This window comes from Hemitrygon akajei, chromosome 16, assembly GCF_048418815.1.
Source record: "Hemitrygon akajei chromosome 16, sHemAka1.3, whole genome shotgun sequence".
NCBI classification, from domain to species: Eukaryota; Metazoa; Chordata; class Chondrichthyes; order Myliobatiformes; family Dasyatidae; genus Hemitrygon; species Hemitrygon akajei.
The window spans coordinates 32,767,930-32,791,063 of NC_133139.1; the positions used below are offsets into that span (position 1 = coordinate 32,767,930).

At 38.7% G+C, this 23,134-nt stretch overlaps 1 protein-coding gene across 1 annotated transcript in view; it reads right to left on the reverse strand.

The window, feature by feature from the left end:
- Positions 1-909: 909 nt before the first annotated feature.
- The window catches only part of timm44 (translocase of inner mitochondrial membrane 44 homolog (yeast)), a 76,181-nt gene continuing 53,956 nt past the window's right edge, over positions 910-23,134 (reverse strand). The window contains exons 12-13 of the mRNA XM_073068641.1: positions 12,997-13,107; positions 910-1,703 (exon numbers count right to left, since the gene is read on the reverse strand). Coding sequence (XP_072924742.1) covers positions 1,584-1,703; positions 12,997-13,107 — 231 coding nt within the window. The 3' untranslated portion in view covers positions 910-1,583. The remainder of the gene's footprint in view (positions 1,704-12,996; positions 13,108-23,134) is intronic.

Consider the following 23,134-nt stretch of genomic DNA (forward strand, 5'->3'; position numbering starts at 1 on the left):
ATGTATAAGAATATAATGCCTCAGTGGGATTTGTCTTTTTATATACAGAATATACTTGAGTTTTTCGGAAGCTTGAGTTGGAACAGCAAGGCTGAGGATGAGGCGAATTCAATCTTCACACCTCAGTGATAACAAGAATCATAATTTGTACAATTTTTGTTGCACTCAGATGCTTTTTCATTTTATAGATTTGAGGATTTATATTTCAATAATTAAATTTAGTTAAGTACAATTATGAAGAGTTACTGTAACAGATATACACAGTATTAAGGGTGTGTGGTATTACCCATCCTTCATTCTTTCTTTACCCTATCAATGCTGCATGCCAATAACTTCTCCTAATACAACCATCTGTCTTTCCCATTCCACCTCTACATTTGACCTGCTATTTTATTCCCCATTTTGAATTATCCAAGTCCTTCAGCTTCTTTCATTTCTCTGCACTTCAATTCCATTCTCAATTCCTCAATTTCCTCCCAATCCCCATCTAGAATTTACATGCTATCCTCAGCTGAAATCTGTGTGCAGAAAGACTGACACCTCTACAGCAATCCTATTTATTTAGTTTGAAATGGGAAAATAAGTAATTCAATACAAGGTCTGCTGCTAGATAATTCAAGCCCATGACACGTTTTAGCAGGTCTATCCATCCTGCTCTCCTTCATTGTAAAACATGGCTGTGTAGGGATAGGAACACCAGGCAAACATCAATTGCTCCTAACAAGTAGAATCAGTAATCTTGCTCACTTGCCTAGTTGGTTGGATGGGACTCCCTACATGTGGAAGTAGATTTGGTAATGGGTGGTAGATTATGATGGTAGTGCCCGAGTAGTTCTTTAGTGCATCAGATGCATGGAAGAATCACAATAAAGTCACAGACCAGGCAGTTCAAGTCCCCAATTTTCAATGGTGTTTGATTTTTTTTTATTGAATTTGGATCATTAAGTTGCATAAAAACATGGCAATAAGATATCTAATCCAAGGCTGTTATATCCTTCTACCATTTTAGTTCTCCAATCACAAAGCCTTTGATTCTTAATGAGATACAGGCATTGGCTGTTCTGCAGGTAAATTTAACCAAGTGCCAACAAGTTACCATAGAAACAAGGAATGTGACATCCACAGTGTCTAATCTGGCAGCCCAACATCCACATATGTGAACTTCCAAATCCAACAAATAGGGAGATTTTTTGTATATCCTAGCTCAGGGAACATGAATCAAATTAAAGCATCCCGCCATGTTCTGTGGCCATAATTTAACGTCAAATATCAAAGTACAATGTTAGAGCAGATGTAATAAAAAGTCAGAAAAAAAGGAACATACTCTGATCTTGCTGGTAGAAAATACCAGTTCTATTGTTTATTTAATACAAATTATTTACAAGACAGCAGCCATGCTTTGTTTAATTTGCTTGTCTTTTTATATAGGACTGATAATGGCATCAAAACCTCAGCAGTCTTTTGACACATTAGCACCTAGAGTCTTAAGGCTCTGCTGACTTAGTATGTTCACTTTCCAATGGACACCCAGAGACGGGTCCACAATGGAAGAATGCAAAAATCCCCAAAACCAGGTCCCTCCTTTATAGGATTTGCTCAGAGCTTGATGCAGAAATATCTAGAAGTCTCCAGGCAGCATATGGGTTCAGCTCATCCTGATCTCTACAAAGAGCCCACACATAAAGCATCTTCAACACTTTATCCTGGGAGAGGAAAAAAGGGAGTGAAAGAAATGAAGACAGAGCTTACTACAAAACATTACAGCTTTTATCATTAAAGCACTTATCTAATTTGCTAATTTATTGATATCCAAGTGAAATAACATAAATGGAACCTTATATACGATCTTAAAATTATTCTGTCAATAGAGACCTCTTAAGAGAAGACTAATCTAATATTAAAAGTTGACACAGCATTCTTAAAGCAGACATCCCATATACTCAAATGTAAATCAAATCAGCCTACCCACCTCTTCAATTACTGAAAAATCACAGGCTTCCAGAAACTACTCATAATTATTAAACACATATATAAATTACAATAAACATTCAAATCATTGACGTTGCTGCACACCCAAGAGACAAATCATAAATAATTTTATTCGCAACTTTAAATATTCTTGAACTTTAAAGTCCTGGATTTATTTGATTTTAAAAAATTCAATTGAAGAAAAGTTTCAATATCTCTATCACCATTCTGGCAGTCAGCACAATGGACCAATCCAACTTTCCCGAATCTCACATGGAAAATTAATTATTAAATAAATTAATTTAAACTCAAGTTGCTAGAAGCTAGCAAAAGTTTTTGCACATCAGCATAGTCTATGGCCATCTGTCCAATTCTGTTATTACATTCTGTACCTAAATTTTTATAACAACATCTCCACAATTATTTCTATTTCCTTTTTGTTCTACCTCTGTCTGCACTATTGAACTCTGCACCGTTCTATTGTTTTTGCACTTGTCACTGTATTTATTAGCTCCAAGCATACTGTTTACTCTGTACTACACATGGGAAAAGAATTTCACTATACCCTGGTGTATATGGCAATAAACAATACCAAATATCTATTTTCAGATTGTTTTCCAATTCAGGTTCTTTACTTTAATATCAAAAGTTGGGTATGCAAAAATATAGTTACAACCAAAAGAAAAGAACTAACCACATTCAAAGCTGTTTACTGCCACTCAGGTTTTTATTAATAAGGGTTTTATTCCAGTCCCATCTCGAGTTACCAAGTCAAATCATTAACTAGTGTACACTAGTACTAGTCCATAAACATTGGTTAGGAGCCTATGTATTATATCTCCAATTTTAAAATCACGTACTTAAAACAAAGTGTATGTATGTATTCCCAACACAGAGTTTTACTGGCATGTAAAGATAAAGAGAGATTTCTGCTAGAGTGGTTGTCCAGGTGTTTTTTTGTTGTTCAACTGTTAGAAGTAAAAGTCCATGCCCCATATAAATGCATTCTACTGCTAATGTGAAATTGTGTTACTTTAAAAGTTACAGAGGCTAGATGAGCTCATTAAAAGGCAAATATGCAGGATGGAAATATAGCTGTGGGTGTTTATGGAAAGCTTGGTTAAGAACTTGCAGACTCCAGTACTTTCCTTTCCCAGCCATTTGAAATGACTGGAGGATATAATTTAGATCACGCATAATTAGTCAATGTCAAGACCGAGAGACAAGAAGTGCAATCTCTAACATTTTAAGTAGCGCAGTTTGTTGCAGATAAAAACTAATTTAACCACAAATTAAAGTGCTGGACATTTTCTTTATGATGGCTGAATAACTGACCTCAGGATGTGCTTAATTACAACAATTATATTTTTAAACTATAAAGTGACAGGTGATGTACCACAAAGTTACAACCAAACTATTGTTAAATGCAACCTATAAAGTTCTCATCACAAAAGAACAGTATCTTTTCCGAAATTAAAAAAAACGGGAAATTATACAATGCTCAGGTTAGCAGCATCTGGAGGGAAACAGAGCCAATGATCTTCTCATCAAACCACACATTTTCTCTCAGAAATAGACCATAAGGCCATAAGACATAGGGCCAGAACTAGGCCCTTCGACCCGAGTCTGCTCTGCCATTTCATCATGGCTGATCCATTCCCCTCTCAAACCCATTCTCCTGCCTTCGTCCCACAGTCTTTCATACCCTGACTAATCAAGAACCTATCGATCTCCACCTTAAATACACCCAATGACCTGGCCTCCACAGCTACCCGTGGCAATGAATTCCACAGATTCACCACTCCCTAGCTGAAAAGAATCCTCATCTCCATTCTAAAGCAACACCCTTCTATTCTGAGGCTGTGCCCTCTGGTCCTAGACTCCCCTACCAGAAAAAGCATCCTCTCTACATTCACTCTATCTAGACCTTTCAACATTCGATAGGTTTCCATAAGATCCCCCTCATTCTTCTAGATTCCAGTGAGTAAAGACTCAGGGCTAGAAGTTGCTCCTCATATGATAAGCATTTTTCATTCCCGGAATCATTCCTGTGAACCTCCTCTGAACCCTCTCCAATGTCAGAATATCCTTCCTTAAATAAGGGGCCCAAAACTGTTCACAATACTCCACATGAAGTTCAGCATTACATCCTTGCTTTTATATTCTAGTCCTCTCAAACTGAATTGCATTTGCCTTCCTCACCGCTGACTCAATCGACAAATTAACCTCTAGGGAATCCTGCACACAGACATCCGTCCTTTTGCACCTCAGATTTTTAAATGTTCTCTCTATTTAGAAAATAGCCTATGCTTTTATTCCTTCTACCAAAGTGCATGACCATACATTTCCTGACACTGTATTCCATTTGCTACTTCTTTGCCCATTCTCCTAACCTATCCAAGTTCTTCTGCAGCTTCAATGCGTCTTCAAAACTACCTGTGCCTCCGCCTATATTCGTATTGCCAGCAAACTCACAAAGCCACAAAGCCATCAATTCCGTCATCCAAATTATTGACATACAACGTAAAAAGAAGCAGCACCAACACCACCAGCTGCGGAACACCTCTGGTCACAGTCAGCCAATCAGATGCTGCCTGTCCTGTTGAATATTTCTAGCATTTTAATCCAAACTTTCAGCAGATGCAGCTTTTGAATACCTCTTCCGAATTGTTCCAAATGCTGCACTGGGATATATACTAATCAAAAGAAAATGATTTCTTTGCATTTAAGAGGCATATAAAGCAATAACAAATCTTAGTTTTCTATCCTGGTACATTATACATTAAGCTGGTTACCACTGTTATGAAACTGAGTACCAATTTTTAATACATTTGGACATTTGTATCTTTCAGTCTTAAATTTAATACCAATTATTATTTCCAAATAGCCACTAGTTTGAAAATAAGAAAACATATGTCAGTGTTATTAAAATAATGTAAAACTTGATAATCGTACAGCAGAAAAATATACATTACAATTAATCTTCTAGGTTCTTTTACTTGGGAAGACTGGCAAGCAGGATCATTGTGCATAGGTACAAATCAGTCCCAACTATAACGTAGCTTCTATAATTTGGTCATTAAATCTATGTCCACTCTTTACAGGTGACTCCTGCATTATGGTCAGTTGTGTAATGGAAATTAGCCCTTAAAGAATTCACAAATCACCACCCAAAAAATAAGATATAAAATAAAGTTCACCCTCACAGAACTGATGTGAAAATAGTAAACAACTTTGCATGCTATATGCACAGATGTTACAGAAAATTGTGATAGGGGGCATTTACAAGGAACTCAACACCTAAATGAGAGGGCCGCCTGTAAACAGAATTCCTCATGTAAATTGGTAACACTGTTTTCCATCCTCCCTCCCACGGGTGGTGCTAGAGTGCCTCTGCTAGGTCAAAAGTGTAATTACATGACCCAAAAATAAAACTGACATACTGCGTGTATATACGTCCACCTGATGGAAAAAGGCAACAGGAGATGCATGCAGATGTAATTTTTGGTATAGACCTGCATAAAACTATTTCAAAATCCAGAGATAGAACACAGTACAGTACAGCACAGTATGGGCCCCTTGGCCCATGATGTTGTGCCAACCTATATAAATTTATTCCACAATCAATCTAACCCTTCCCTTCTACATAACCCATACCATCCATTTTTCTTTCGCCCATGTATTGACCTAAGAGTCTTTTAATGACAGAGTCAGAATCAGGTTTAATATCACTGAAATATGTCATGGAATTTGTTGTTCTGAGGTAGCAATACTGTCCAATACATAATAATAAAAACTATAAATTATAATAAACTATATATAAAGATTAAATTAAGTAGTGCAAAAAAGGGGGAAATAGTGTGGTAGTTTACAGTACTGTGCGAAAATCTTCAGTACATGTAAAAATAATTCTGTAAAGCAAAGATGGCTTCAAAAAATAATGAAATGTAAAAGTTACTAAATATCAAAAAAATTACTGTGAAGAGCAGTAAACCGTAAAATAAAACCTAAATCAAATCTGTGTTTGGTGTGACCACCCTTTGTCTTTAAAACTGCACCATTTCTCTTAGGTACACTGTCATGCAAATTTATAAGAAAATTGGCTGGTAGGTTGTTCAAGCATCTTTGAGAACTTGTCACAGTCCTGCTGCAGACTTTGGCAGTCTTGCTTGCTTCTGTATCGCCAGGTAATCCCAGACAGCTTTAATGCTGTTGAGTTCAGGCACTGTAGAGGCCATACCATCTGTGGCAGAACTCCTTGTTCACCTTTTCGCTAAAGATAGTTCTTTATGACCTTTGCTGTGTTTTGGGGGTCATTGTCATTTTATTTTTTTCTTCCATGGATGCTGCCTGACCTGCTGAGTTTCTACAGCATTTTATGAGTATTCCTCCTCATCTTTGTCTTAAATCTACTTCCTCGAATCATGAGGCCAGGTCCCCTAGTTCTATTCTCATTTACCAGTGGAAACAACTTTCCAACCTCCATCTTATCTATCCCCTTTCATAATTTTACACATTTCTGTAAGATCCCTTCTTATGCTTCTGAATTCCAGTGAGTACAGTCCAAGCAAATCATAGGATAACCCCCTCATTATCAGAATCAACCTAGTGTACTTCCACGGCACCATCACCTACACACAGTACTCCAGGTACAGTCTCACCAATACCTGTACAGTTGCAGCATAACCTCCCTGCTCTTAAATTCAATCCCTCTAGCAATGAAGGCCAACACTCCACTTTTCTTTGTTAACCTGTTGCACCTGCAAACCAACATTTTACAATTCATATACAAGCACTCTTGAGTCCCTCAGAATAACATGCTGCAAATTTTCACCATTTAAATAATAATCTTATCTTCTATTTTTCCATCCAAAATGGATGACCTTGCATTTACCAGCATTGATTGCACCTCATCTGTCAGACCTTCACCCACTCACTTAACTGCAGACTCAGTTTAGTGACATCAGCAAACTTAGATATGCTACACTCACTCCCTCTTCCAAATCATTAATGTATATCACAAACAGTCGTGGGCTCAGCACCAACCCCTGCAATACTCCACTCATCATTCAGCGCCAAGCTGAGAAAAATCCCTTTATCCCAACTATCAACCTTTATCAGTTAAACAATCCTCTATTCATTTTAATGTTGTCCCCAACTCCATGCATCGTTATCTTTTGGATTGTCTTTTATGAGACACTTACCAAACATCTTCTGGAAATACAACATCCATTTGCTTTCCTCTATTAACTGTACTCATTATATCATCAAAGAACTCCAGTAATCTTGTTAAACAGGATCAGCGTTCATACATCCATGCTGTGCTTGCCTGATGGAACCACTCCTATTCAGATGTCTCGCTATTCCTTAAAGATAGCTTCAAGCATTTTTTAAACTACAGAAGGTGACAACGAGAAAATGCTTGATATCCTGAAGGAAGGAATAACTGACCTATAGTTAACTGCCTTTAGCCTATATCCTTTTTTAAGTAGTGACATGACATTCACTGTCTTCCAATCCATTGAGACCTGCCCAGAGTCCAGAAAACTTTGGTAAATTATCACAAATGTCTCTATTATAACATCTGCCTTTTTTTTCAGTACACTGGGATGCATTCCATCAGGACCAGAGGACTTGTCTACCTTCAACCCCTTTAGTTTGCTCAGCACCGTGCTTTACTGATAGCAATTGTAATTCAAGGTCCTCACTTCCCATCACATCCGTAACATTTCCCTTTGACATATTAGATGTGCCCACCAACATGAAGATTGACACATGGTAAGTCATTTAAAGCCTTGGCCATTTCCACATTACCCAATATCCATGCATCTTCTCATCTTCCAAGGGACCTACATTCATCTTACCCACATTTTTCTGCTTTATATACAGTGGCATGCAAAAGTTTGGGCACCCCTGGTCAAAATTTGTTACTGTGAATAGCTAAGCGAGTAAAAGAAGACCTGATTTCCAAAAGGCATAGCGTGAAAGATGACATATTTAATATTTTAAGCAAGATTACATTTTTATTTCCATCTTTTACAGTTTCAAAATAACAAAAAAGGAAAAGAGCCTGAAGCAAAAGTTTGGGCACCCTGCATGGTCAGTACTTAGTAACACCCCCTTTGGCAAGTATCACAGCTTTTAGACGCTTTCTGTAGCCAGTTAAGAGTCTTTCAATTCTTGTTTGGGGGATTTTCACCTATTCTTCCTTGCAAAAGGCTTCTAGTTCTGTGAGATTCTTGGGCCGTCTTGCATGTACTGCTCTTTTGAGGTGTGTTTAGGATCATTATCCTGTTGTAGAAGCCATCTTCTTTTCATCTTCAGCTGTTTTACAAACGGTGTGATGTTTGCTTCCAGAATTTGCTGGTATTTAATTGAATTCATTCTTCCCTCTACCAGTGAAATGTTCTCCAAGCCACTGGCTGCAACACAAGCCCAAAGCATGATCGATCCACACACGTGTTTAACAGTTCGAGAGGTTTTCTTTTCATGAAATTCTGCACCCTTTCATCTCCAAACATACCTTTGCTCATTGCAGCAAAAAAGTTCTATTTTAACTTCATCAGTCCACAGGACTTGTTTACAAAATGTATCAGGCTTGTTTAGATGTTCCTTTGCAAACTTCTGATGCCACCTTTTGTGGTGAGGACGCTAGGAAAGGTTTTCTTCTGATTACTCTTCCATCAGAAGGGTTTTGATTTGCCTTTCTAGCAATCCCACAAGCAGTTCTCTGGGAAAGTTTTCCTGGTCTTCCAGACCTCAACTTGACCTCCACCATTCCTGTTAACTGCCATTTCTTAATTACATTACTATCTGAGGAAACAGTTATCTGAAAACACTTTGCTATCTTCTTGTAGCCTTCTCCTGCTTTGTGGGCATCATCTATTTTAATTTTCAGAGTGCTAGGCAGCTGCTTAGAGGAGCCCATGGCTGCTGATTGTTGGGACAAGGTTTGAGGAGTCAGGGTATTTATAAAGCTTTGAAATTTGCATCACCTGGCCTTTCCTAACGATGTGTGAACAAGTCATAGCCCTAACAAGCTAATTAAGGTCTGAGACCTTGGTAAAGGTCATCTGAGAGCTCAAATCTCTTGGGGTACCCATGGTGCTCTTTTCCTTTTTTTCTACTCTAAAATTGCATAAAACAAAAATAATACACTGATCTTGCTTAAAATGTTGACAAGAATGTGTCATCTTTAACTTTATGACTTTTGGAGATCAGTTCATCTTCTACTCACAGTAACAGAAATTTTGACCAGGGGTGCCCAAACTTTTGCATGCCACTGTAATTACAATAACTTTTACTATATGTTTTTATATTTTGAACTAAACCTGATTCAGACTCCATTTACTTATTGATTCTCACCTACATTTAGTACACATATGTGAAGCCTCCAGTTTCCAGCACCTGTTTCCCAGCTGGATTCCTGAAGTCCAGCAGCAGGATAAAATATTGCTGTAATTCCCCATTAGCTTTACAGGTGAGTGAACCTGAACAACCTGCACCGATGAGCACTATTTCAACTGCTGATATCTTTTAAGCATTTTAATGGGCATAGTTTGGTTCTGCTGTCTTTCCTGTCCTATCCCATGCTATCCCTGCCGCTCAGCCCCACCTCTGAGAAAGGCCATGCTACCACTTAAGGACTCGTCATTGAGAATGGTGCCACCTTCATGAAGCAAGTAAGGCTGAGGGGATTCACAAAAGGCAAATACAGACTTTCTAAGTAGGTCAGTGGTAAGTTCCTTACCACAAAATTTGGACAAATATGTTTCTCAGATAAGGCTCTAAATTTATGACATGATTAGCTAACTAAACTCCCTTTCACAAAGCTGAGCACTTGTTGCATGGGACATTAACAAGATATTGTTTACTTTTCTTTACAAAAATTCAATACAGAACTGGGGCAACACTGGCAAGATTCGCATTTATTGCCCATTGTTGATAATATTCATACCCAATGTGGACCATCTGGTGATGATATTCCCAAAGTTATTGAATAAGGTAACATAATTTATATCCAGCAACAATGCAAGAATACTGATATATTTTCAAGTCAGAATGATTCGTGACTTGGAGGGAAACTTGCAAACGCACACACTTCAGATGAAGGATCTTGTCCCAAAATGCTGACTATTCATTCCTGCTCCATAGATGCTGTCTGGCCTGCTGAGTTCCTCTAGCACTCCGTGTGTGGTGCTCAAGATCTCCAGCATCTGCAGAATCTCTTCTGCTTAAGGGAAACTACAGGGAGAGTGAAAGTAGGGGCCAGAAGGAGTTGCTGACTTTGTCTTTGGTGGCAGAAGTTGCAAGTCTGAGAGATGGTGCCAGAACAGGTGCAGTGCACTTTATGAATGGATAACACTGCAATCATTGTGTTGGAAGGAAGGAATGGAAGTGCAAATCAAGCGAGTTTATTTGTCCTTCTTGAGTGTTGTTGGAAGTTCACTCATCCAGGCAGTGGAGAGGACTCCATCTCAGCTCTTGTAGACAGTGGAAAGATTCTAGAGTGCACTTTAACTAAAGCACGCACTAGCAAGTAAACACAGCCTTTTCTGTCTAAAATTGCACAGACCACTTAAGAAATTATAATTGACAACTTTTGCGCTTCTTTCTGTTCGATTTAAGTGATTGTCTACAAAAATGTGGACATTTTAAGTGGACAGTACTGAAATGTACTTTCATACTAAATTATCTAGACAAGAAATTGGAATTTAGAAGCAGCACACACAAGTCTAAGGGTTGTATCCTCCACAGAGTAAATTAAATAATTTTAAAGATGTTACAGCATATTTCTGTACAAATTCTTTCTGTTTTGGAATAATAGGAGCAACGGAGACAGCCCCAGAACACTGAAAAATATTTAGGCTGACAGCGAGAAAGCACTGCACTTTCATAATTGCCTCTTGGATGAGGTGCTACGATGAGTCCATTCCTAGAAATTCACCCCTGATTGATGGAATTAAATACACTGCATAGTGGTAACTGCATATTTAGTTTCTCTCTAAATTACGATCCCATTGAATTCAGTGCAGTTGAATAGGTTTGAGTTTAATTCTGCCTCCCCTGGCAGAGGAGCAATATCAGAAGAATATCAATGAAGCCTTCCTGCATGGCTAATATTAATTCCTTGATCAATACAACTAAAGCACATTTCAGTCTTGGGAATTTGCAGTGATTGAGTTGCCTATAATGATCACATGCAAACAGTGACTACACTTCAAAAGTACTCCTTTGATAACAGTGTTCCGGTACATCCTGAGGTCACGAAGAGAGATGAATTAATGCAAGTCATTCCTGCCTGCGTCCATCCTTCCTGGATGGAGTGACTGATGCAGAGAATAATGAACCTGTAGATCGCTGCATTTGTAAGGAATACCGTGGCGGGCGTTTACCAGAATAACAATTGGGATGACGTTCTTTGATTACACAGGCTAACTGGAGAGTTTGGAAATTCCCTCTTAACATAGAAAATAATCAATGGGAGGTAAAAATTCCGTAACCAAAAGTATTGCACCATGAGTAGAAAATGACTGTTTTTCTAGCCAGCAGAAAGCAATCAAAAGTAAAATAATTGGTAAAACTAAAGAGGAAATAAGGAGAAGTGTCTTCACGTTGATAGTCAAAATCTAGATGCCCTCTACAGGCACTTTTGAAAGGTAAATGAACACATTATTGTTAGGGGGTAAATTGCAGTTATATTGAAAAGTTGGGATGTGGAACTGAATTGGATTGTTCCTTCAGAGAGATAGGAACAGTAGAAACGCTGAATGATTACCTCCTGCAAAATTCAATAATTCCACTTGGATAGAATCACAAGAAAATCAACCTAGTACGTCCCTGATCAAGTCAACTATATGTTTTACTGTTGTATCTATAAGAGAGACTAAGTGGCTTTTTTTAAACAATATGCCTAGATTAAGAAATGTTCAACTGGTAAATCCAAATGACATGGCTTAGCTGGCTGTTGAAATTTCTCTGTTAATTTATGGATGAGATTTTTTTTTATAACTACTCCACCAAATGAAGCCATTTGTTCTTCAAACATCCAACCACCTCACAGGGCCTCACCATTGAGGATTAGGCCGGCACTTTGCTGGGCATTTACATAATTGATCTGTAAAAGGTATATTTGATCATATCAGATTAGTCAGTAGGCAGATTGATGCCAGCAGGAAATCCTGGGCTATTGATTTAGTGTGCCTTGTTACTTGAGACCACAGCTCAAGTAATGCCCTCACCTGATTTGAATCTGTCCTCAGCATCTCTACGTGTAAAGATTTCCTTCATTTATTTGTAAATTGAACACTTTCCTGACATGGCCTTCAAGATGAAAACTAGTGTTGCTTTCTCTTCTCTCAGTTTGAGCCTATTGCCCATTCTGTCTGTTCAAACCTAAACACTGAATACAAATCTGGCCAGCAAAAGTTAAAGGGGAGAGAATAGCAACCAAGACTAATACCATTCTCACTGTTAGCACACAAGCTAACCAACTTTGACACAGAAAACACAATAAATTTTAGGAACACAAAAGATTCTGTAGATGTTGGAAATCTTGAGCAACTCACACAAAATGCTAACAAGAGAAAATCTACAGATGCTGGAAATCTGACTTGCAGAGTTCCTCCAACTTTTTGTGTGTGCTGCACTAGAAATTTTAAGGACAGAGGTTCTCAGGCCACATCCCCATTCCCTAACCCCCTTTCTCTACAGCAAATTGTTCCCTGATTTCAACTTGAATGTCCTTCCCTGACAATCCATTCCAATTAACTAATTCCTAAAACTGTTTTAAACTTGTTACCTTGATATTTCAGTCTTCAAAATTTAGTTGCTTTATAGAAATGAGTTGATTTATTTTAAAAACTCAATTGTGAACTGCTAATCTTCAACAGAGGAAATTCATTCTATGTGTCAGTTATAATTATAGTTTTACAAAGGCACACATGGATCTCCAATTAATCCTGTATAGAAAGGTAATTTATGTTATGCTCATCACTTTTATTCATCACAGAGAATAAGTATACATACCGGGTTCCCCTCCACCACTTCTCCATTGTGATTCTTGATAACCATGACTAGCTGAGCCTGGAAGGTGATAATTAGAACAGGTCCCTGCTCCATCATTTTCCCCATTGCCAGCTGCAATCAAAGAGAAACAGGTCACCACAAAGAACACCATAAAAAAAGACCAGAGTGAGCAAGTATGGAATAGTCACTCCTACAGAAACACAAATCATCAACACCTTGCAAAGAAGCTCCCTTGACACTTCAATTCAATCATCAGTTCATACAGGCTAGTTGGAATGACTGCCTTAGTTATGTAGCGTGAAACGCATTTTCACTCTTGTGACACCAGAATGGAATAAATCAATCAGTGGGCAGAATGAGGGTTTTCTTAGTGGTTACAAACATAACATCGTGTGCTGCACTGATTTCAGACTGGGATGTGCTTTTACAATGTGATGGCAATATTATTTTTCTAATTTCTTGTTATCTCAGCTGTATGAAATGAGTAGTTGAGTCATATTAACCAGAAGTGTCAGATTGAATTTCAAATCTGTGTTGAGTTAGCAGACCTCCATTGTACTATTGGTAGGAATACCTCAAATAGCATGTGGATTAGGAAATGAGAGAATAAATCTGTGAGAGTTTCTGTTCACTGTTCAAAGGTGTCTGCTGGTGACTGCAATATGCTATCAGATAATGACAGGATATGGCCTATAAAGGAGACTCTGGCTGCTAATGTTCACTGTCTAGACCTCTCACTTGAAGAAATGGAAAGTGAGTTAAAAAAAAGCTAAAAATAAGTCGAAAGAAATCAGACTTCAAAATGGAACACTGCAGAGGATAAAACACAGCTAGCATAGTAGCATAGAGTGGGCATCCTAGAGACAATTCATAACGAAGTAAAATTTTTATCTCAGCTGGGTTGCCATGGGAGATCTGTAAGCAGAAGTGAACTATTTTATCAAACTGTGGTCATTTTAACTGTGCTTCCCCACTAAGAACATGTTTCCTGAGGACATGTGCAAAGTATAACCAGCATTGACTAAATTTCCAAGATTTTCTTTATGCTTTGAAGTTTTATAATTTAAAGAATTTCTAATTCAGAGTTGTGAGCACCAGAATATTAACCACACCAAGCACAGAGAATTTAAATATTTCATTATGCTTAGCTTTTGGATTTTATCCAGAAAACAGATTTCAATTTTCAATTAAACACCAACATCATCCTGCACGATCCAAAGCAGTTACTATTCCATTTTGTAATGGAAAACATTAATTAAAAATGTCATTATTTAAATCAGCTAAGAACTTCAAGAACTATCAATTGGTTAATAAATGCAATGCAACATTTGGAAAGTTAGAATGCGTCATTTGAACAAAATCAAGTCAACAGGATCAAATGAACCCCAAAAAGTATCCAATAACATCACTTGTGTGTATTTGTGTTCAAAAAGCAGTGATTTTTTTTGTCACCAACAGTTGATAAGTAATAAACAGTAAGACAATTCAGAACTGTTTTGCTCACTGAGGTTTCAAGCATTTAAGCTTGGAGATGGCAGAAACAGTTGGGGGTGAAAATGAAATGATCTAACTACTTCAACAAGTTAGGAACTACAAAGAATTTGAAGATATGAACAATCATTGTCATGGAGTCATAAAACATGACAAAATAGAAACAGGCCTTCAGCCCATCTGGTCTGTGCTGAACCATTAATCTGCCTAGTTCCATCAGCCTGCACCTAGACCATAGCCCTCCACACCCCTCTCATCCATGTACCTATCCAAAGATCTCTCAAATATTGAAAGATTAGGAGGACGATGGTGCCTAACGGCCACTCCTTTCCTTGCATCTTCAGAAACAGCTCTACTTTTATCTTTGATATCTCATTTTTTCCTTTTCAAGGTTCTTTTGAAATCCCTGACCTGGAGTTACACGCTGACTTCAGTTCTTTGTGGAAATGGGACCTGCTCTCGGGGCCTCATGACTGGCCCCTTTTTGATATGCCAAGGACACAGCCTGAAAGACTAGCGCACCTTCAGGGTATCGGATTCTCGTGGCTCTGGAGGCGAGTGGATTCAAGGTTCGTGCCACCGCTGCCTGATGGGTCATGGGAGATGGAAGATTGTAAGCAGCGAGCTGGCTGCTGGCTGTGTGCTCAGAGATCCAAGTTCTTTGGGCACAGAGCTCGGAAGAAGAAATGCAACAGACTTTTAACACCATAAATCAGCGAGTTGCTTTATTATGTCTCCCCTCTCGCTGTGAAACGGGGACATCTCTTTTTCCCTTATGGGGGAGAGAGAGAGAATGCCTGTGGTATGTCGAGTACCGGGTGAACGAGTAGTCTTTGGGGTACTGCAAGTCTGTCTTTATGAGCGTTCGGTGGGGGATACCCATGCTTTTTTGCTGGTGGGGGGGTTGTTGCTTTGCTGCTGTTTGTATGTGGGGGGTGAGTTGGGGGGGCTTTGGGGTTCTAACATTTAATTGTCATTCTTTGGGGCAATCCTCTGTTTTCATGGATGTTTGCAAAGAAGAAGAATTTCAGGATGTATATTTTACACATTTTTATAGCTATTGAAATCGACCCCACATCCACCGCTTGCACTGGCAGCTCTCTGCACACTCTCACCACCCACTGAGCGAAGAAGATCCTCCTCATTCCCATTAAATGTAACCTTTCACTCTCATAATTCTGTCTCCCTCTATCAAATCTCCTCTCAATCTTCTATGCTCTAAAGAATACAGTCCTAACCTTTTCAAACTTTCCCTATGACTCAGTTCTTCAAGTCTTGAAAAATTTTCACTGCACTCTTAATCTTATTTACATCTTTCCTGAAGCTAGGTGATCAAAACTGTACACAATACTCCAAATCAGGCCTCAGTAACTTATTAAACAATTTCAACATAACATCCCAAGTCCAGTACTCAAAACATTTATTTATGAAGGCAAATGTACCAAAAGCTTTCTTTACGATCCTATCTACCTGTGATGCCACTTTCAACAAATTATGGATCAGTATTCCCTCTATTCTACCAGATTCCTCTGTGCCCTATCTCTCATCATGTGGGAGCTACCCTGGTTGGTCCTCCCAAAGTGCAAAATCTCACACTTGTATGCATTAAATTCCATCTACCATTTCAGCTCATTTTTTCCAGCTAGTCCAGAGCCCACAGCAAGCTTTGACAGCCTTTCTCGCTATCCACTACAGCCCCGATCTTGATGTGATAGGCAAATCTGCTGATCCAGTTTACCACATTATCATCCAGGTTGTTGATATAGATGACAAACAATGGACCTAGCACCGATCCCTGTGGGACACCACTCGTCAGCCTCCAGTCAGAGAGGCAACCATCTACAACCACTCATTGGCTTATCCCACAAAGCCAAAGTCTAATGCAATTTGCCAGCTTAACTTGAATGCCGAGCGAATAAACTCTCTTGACCAACCTTCCATGTGGGACCTTTTCAAAGGCCTTGCTAAAGTCCATATAGACAACATCAGCTTTCCAGGTAATTTCCTCGAAAAACTCTTAGACACGTACAAAGCCATGTTGACTAACCTGAATCAGTCCCTGGCTATCCAAATACTTATATATCCTGTCCCTTAGAATACCTTCCAATAACTTTTCCACTACTGATGTCAGGCTCACCGGCCGATAATTTCTTGGCTTATTTTTAGAGCCTTTCTTAAACAACAGAACAACATTAGCTATCCTCCAATCCTCCAGCACCTCACCTGTGGCTCTGGATGTGTTTCTGCTAGGGTCACTGCAATTTCTGCACCAGCCTAGTGCAGAAATTATCCGCCGTAACTTGTCTCAAGACAGCAAACACCTCCTCTTCTGGATCCTTGACTTCACTGCTGTATTTCTTTGGCTGCACACAGATTACCATTCTGATCTTCCAGAGGGCCAATTCTGTCCTTTTGCTCTTCTTTTGCTATCCTTTTGCTTTTCATAAATCTGTAGAAGCCCTTATGATTCTCCTTCACCTTCTCTGCTCGAGCAACTTCATGTCTTCTTTCAGCCCTCCTGATTTCCTTCTTAAGGATTCTCTTGCATTTCTTATGCTCCTCAAGTACCTCATTTGTTCCTGCCTGCCTATACCTGCTAGGCACCTCCTTCTCTCTCTTAACCACAGCCTCAATATTTCTCAAAAGCCAAAGTTTGTTAAAGCTGTTCACTTTGTCTTTAATTCTGACGAGAACATACAAAGTTTGTACTCTCAAAGTTGCACTTCTGAAGGCCTCCCACTTACCAAGTACTTTGCCAGAAAGCAACCTGTCCCAATCCACATTTGACAGATCCTTTCTGGTACCATCAAAGTTTGCCTTTCTCTGATTCAGAATCTCAACCTGAGGATCAGACCTATCCTTTTCCATAATTACCTTGAAACTAAAGGCATTTTGATCACTTGATGCAACGTGTTCTCCTGTCACCTGCCTTGTCTCATTCCCTAATAGGAGATCTAGTATTGCACTCCCTCTAGTTGGGACATCTATGTACTGATTAAGGAAACTTTCCCGAACACAGTTCACAAACTTCTTCCCATCCTGCCCTTTTACAGTATGGGAGTCCCAAGCAATATGTCTATTAAAATCACCTATTACAACCTTACATATTTTGCAACAGTCTGTAATCTCTCTACAAATCTGCTCTTCTAAATCTCATGGACTGTTGGGTGGTTTATAATATAATCCCATTCACATAGTCATACCTTTCTTAATCATTAGTTCTATCCATAAAGCCTCACTAGAAAACCTCTCCAGTCTGTTGTGACTGAGAGCTACCGTGACATTTTCCCTGACTAATAATGCCACCTGCTCTATCATGTCTAAAGCACCGGAACCCCAGAACATTGAGCTGCCAGTCCTTCCCCTCCTGGCGCAATGTCTCACTAATGGGTACAATGTCATAATTCCATGTGTTGATCCATGTCCTGAGCTCATCCATCTTTCTTACAATAGTTTTTAATTGAAATATACGCAGCTCAGAACATTAGTTCCACCATGCTCGAACTTTTGATTCCTGACCTTGTATGTAAGCTTAACGACATCTTTCTCCTCAATCACTCCACTACATGTTCTGGTGCTCTGGTTCCCATCCCCCAGCAACTCTAATTTAAGCTGCCACCCTCTGTGCAGCACTAGCAAACTTTACTGCCAGGATATTATTCCCCCTCCAGTTCAGGTGCAAACCATCCCTTCTGTACAGGTCTCACCTTCCCTGGAAGAGATCCCAATAATCTAAAATCCGAAACCTTCCCTCCTGCACCAATTCCTTAGCCACATGTTAAGCTGTATGATCTTCCTATTTCTAGCCTCACTAACATAAGGCATGGATAGCAATCCTGAGATCACAGCCCTGGATTTTCTGTTCTTTAACTTAACACCTAACTCCCTGAATTCACCTTGCAGGACCTCATTAGCGATCCTACCCATATCTTTGATACCAGTATGGACTACAAACTCTGGCTGCTCCACCTCCCACATGAGAATTCTGTGGACTCCATCCGAGATGTCTCTGACCCTGGCACCCAGGAGGCAACACACCTTCCAGAAATCTCATTGTCGTCCACAAAACCTCCTTCCTGTTCCCCTAGCCAACAAATCCCCAATCACTACAGCTCACCTCTTCTTCCCCCACTTCCCTTCTGAGCCGCCAAGCCAGACTCAAAGTGCCAGAGAACTGTTTGCTACAGCTTCTCTCTGGTAGATCATCCTTCCCAATAGTATCCAAAATGGTACACTTATTATTGAAGGGAATGGCCAAAGGGGTACTCTGTAATGGCTGCCTATTCCCTTTCCCTTTCCTGATAATCACCCAGCTACCTGCCTCCTGCAACATAGGTCCCTGTAGATCCTACAGTATCCATCACCTCCTTATTCTCCCATATGAGCCAAAGGTTAACAAGATCAGCTCCAGTTCCTTAACACAGTGTCTAAGGAACTGCAGTTCGGTACACTTCATGCAGATGTAGTTATCAGGGAGACTGAAGGTCTCCCAAATTTCCAATATCTCACACAAGGAACATTCCACTAATTCTCACTTGCTAAAAAGTGGCCAATCTTGAATATTACAATGAAAATGAAGATTTGGAGGATGCAACCATTGAAAACATTGTTAGAAGGCAGTCCATTATCTGCACTAGGTGTCTACACTGATTTTGTTCATTTATACTCAATCAAAAAACACTCAGCACACACTGGATTCATTCCTCTGTCGATAACTGTTAGGAACTAATACAGTTTTGTAATACTGTAGTAGTTTTGGTGGTGTTCTAATTTGTTCTGTATTTATTTAAATACATAACTTGTTACTCAGTTAAATAGTGGTTTGTCTTTTTTTAATAGCTTTTTAACTATTTCCATGAAACTCTGGCTAATTGGGGCAGCTGCTTAATTGGGCCAAAACATACTGGTCCCAATTAAATGGAATCAATTCTACAGTAGCCCCCTTATCCGCGGGAGATTGGTTCCAGGACCCCCCGCAGATACCAAAATTCGCAGATGCTGAAGTCCTTTATTTAACATGTCTCAGTGCGGCGGTCTTTAGGACCCAGCGGAATCCCGGACTTTATTTAACATGCTTCCGTGCGGTGGACATTAGGACCTGGCACAGCTCTGAATCCACAGTGTTTCTGTTTACGAAAATAATCACGATCGCGATTGAAAATAAGGTGGAAGTAATAAAGCGATCAGAAAGAGGTGAAACGCCATTGGTCATCGGAAAAGCGTTAGGCTACAGTCGGTCAACGATCGAAACAATTTTAATGGAGCATATGAAAGGCCCTGCCCCAATGAAAGCTACAATTATTACTAAGCAACGCAGTGGTTAAATTATTGAAATACATATGTTTCTTAAGTGTTTTATATGCATAGAAAGGTAAAATATGCACTATATACTAAGAAAAACGTTTGACTAACTGACACTAAATAATACCAGATGTACCTGTTCCGACTTCAAATCCAACTTCAAGATGGACTCAGGAATGGAACTCATTCATAACCTGGGGACTGCCTGTACTTTTAAGTTATTTCTAGATTATTTATAATACCTAATACAATGTAAATAGTTGTTATACTGTATTGTTTAGGGAATAATGATAAGAAAAAATAGTTTCTACATGCTCAAGCAAAGAGTGCTGGAGAGAGAACTTCCGGATTTTCCCGATCCCCGGTTGGTTGAATCTGCACATGCGGAATCCGCGGATAAGGAGGGCCAATTGTATATTGAAAAAAAGAACTAAGCTTATCAGCCGAGGACATATTATATCGGAAAGATCTAACAGATAAGAAAGTATCAGTGGTTTGCCCCAAGTACTAGCCTTTTGGCCACTGTAAATCTTTTGACATTGACTAGTTTCGTGGAGTGCGTGTTGTGTAGGAAATGGGACTCAGACGTTCTGTCTGCAATATGAAGTTAGAAAGCCTCCACGGTTTCCAAATATCTCTAATGATTAGAGACCTTTAGAAACAAATGAAAACTAAAAATAATTATAAATTTATTTATAACAATTAACATAAATCAATTAAAAAATAATTAAAATAAAGCACTATATTAATTCACAATATACATCAGTGTGAACACCTAGTGCAGATAATGGACTGCCAGTGATGCCTAATAAAAGTAATTGTTTTAATTTCATAACTAAAGCAGAATCATGTAAATGATATTATATTTAATTATGTTTTACCTTACACCTCTTGTTGTTTTCTCTCCATCCCTCCAATTTCCTCCCACTCTAATTCCCAACCGCGGACATTACATCGGAATGTGAATTGGTTTATTATTATCACACGTACCAAAATACAGTGAGAAGCTTGCCTTGCGTACTGCTCATATAGATCATTACACAGCACATTGAGGTAGAACAAAGGGAAACAATAACAATTCAGAATAAAGTATAACAGCTACAGAGAAATTGCAGTGCAGGCAAACAAACAGGTGCAAGATCGTAACAAAGTGGATTGTGAGGTCAAAAATCCAATTTATTGCACTAGAGAATTGTTATATAACAGTAAGACAGAAACTGCCCTTGAACCTGATGGCATATGCTTTCAGGCTTTTGCACTTTCTGCCTGATGGAAGAGGGAGGAGAGAGAATGTCCAGGGTGGGTGGGGTCTTTCATTACACTGGCTACTTTGCTGAGACAGTAAGAAATCAGAGTCCTTAGAGTGGAGACTGGTTTCTGTCATTTGCTGAGCTGGGACGGGTTTATATATGAGAAGGAAGCTGGACCCAGTTGAGTGCAAGCAGTAATTCAAGGCGTAATTTTAAAATGTACTGGAAACTTAACGATAAATAAGAAAATAAATTACAGATAGATATGCTTCAACAGAAATCTCTATTTAAAATAACAATCTGTCATTACTATGATTCTATTTCCAGACTTTAAATTTCTCATTGAGGCTAAATTCAACTTCTCTTCATTCGTAATTCTCACAATTGTGACTTTAGTATTCATGCTGCTTGTCAGTATTGTGCTATTAAGTGCACATCATGCAGGGAGGCCTCATCAAGTTTACTAAAGTCTATATTGCCACCTCAAACATTCACCAGCTTCAGAGAAAATGCTCAAAACTCTCAATAACTCACTAAATAACAAAGTCATGATTTACTGAACTTTGGCTGCAAAATATTTTAGAACATTAGATGGGAATGTCTTGATCGGCAGGAGATGTCACTGGCAGGCTCATTATCAAAGATGAATGCTGTGATCATTTTTTATTATCGATGCAATTCAGTGACTTGGATGCAAAGAATGTTTGGAACACAGCTGTCAAACAAACAACAGCTAAGCACTATAAACTCTTTAATCACAGCTGGATATTTGCAAATTCATCCCTTCTACTCAATAAGCCATAGCTTGAAAGAAAAATAAAGAACAAGCTCCTGCTTATTATTTTCTTCTAATGCCAAGTTCAAGTCTAAGGTCCCATCTGTAAGCAAACATTCATTGTTGGATCTAGACACAGCAGCCAAAGGCTGTCTTCCGCCTTTGTAGAATAAGAGTCAAAATGCTATAGTGGGTGTGTGTAAAATAATGAACAAAGGGCTGCATCTGAAATCAGAGTACAGGAAGAGCTCATATGTATGGAACACACTGATTTAACAAAAACCTTCAAGGTGCTTCTCAACCATGGAATTGAATAAAATTTAACATTGAGACGCAACAGGAAAAATTAGGTATCCAAACACTTTGTCAAATAGATAGCATTTACATAGCTTCTTAAGGGAGAAGAGATCTAGAAGTTTAAAAGAAAAGTAACTTCAAAGCTTAGGGAGAAGTCCACTGAAGATACCATTACCAAGGGTAGCATGAAACAAGAAAGAATCAGAAGAACAGAGAATTTTTGTATAGCTGTAAGCATGGAAAAAATTGCAGTCATACACTATTACTCTATACAACACATTTGTCAGATTTCCCCATCTAGTATTCTGTCAATACAGCACAGCTGGATATTACTGTCTTTGAAAGAGGGCACAGACATTAAGCTGGACCGTCAGGAAGGTTGTAATCTGAAGAATGTGAGAGATTTTATTTCACAGAAGAACTTGAGGTTAAATAATTGCAAAATACATTAACATTTAGTCCTACAAATTCTTCATTATGCCAAAGGGGAGAAATCTTCATAGACCAAATAGATCTGTTACCAGGTAAAACCATTCAAAAGAATAATAGAAAGAGAGTGAAAGGAAAAATTACATGCCAAGTCAACATAGGTTTTTTTCATAATTACACAGTGTATGCCAGGACATTAAAAATAATAACTAGGAAAACTGCAATTACTTCAATACAGCCTATATAACAATTTTTTTTTCTGATATAAACCTCAAAGTTCACTACTTCAATTTAGTTTCTAAAAAGTAAATCAAAACAACTAAAATACTATCAATCTCAAACAAAAATCTCAAAAAACAATCTCAACAATCTCAGGCTCCAAATGCTGAGCAGAATTGCCAACAGGATTAAGCTAGGGCAGTTAAAGGTACTTTCTTCAATGTTGAGGAAAGACCATTTTGAGAATTATTATCTGACTGACATGTTTCTATGAAGATGGTACCTTACTAGTTGAGTATCCTGGTCTTTAACATTTAGTTTCATTCTTCTGTCTTCTGTTTAGTTTCATTTTCATGACAACATGTTGAACACAAAC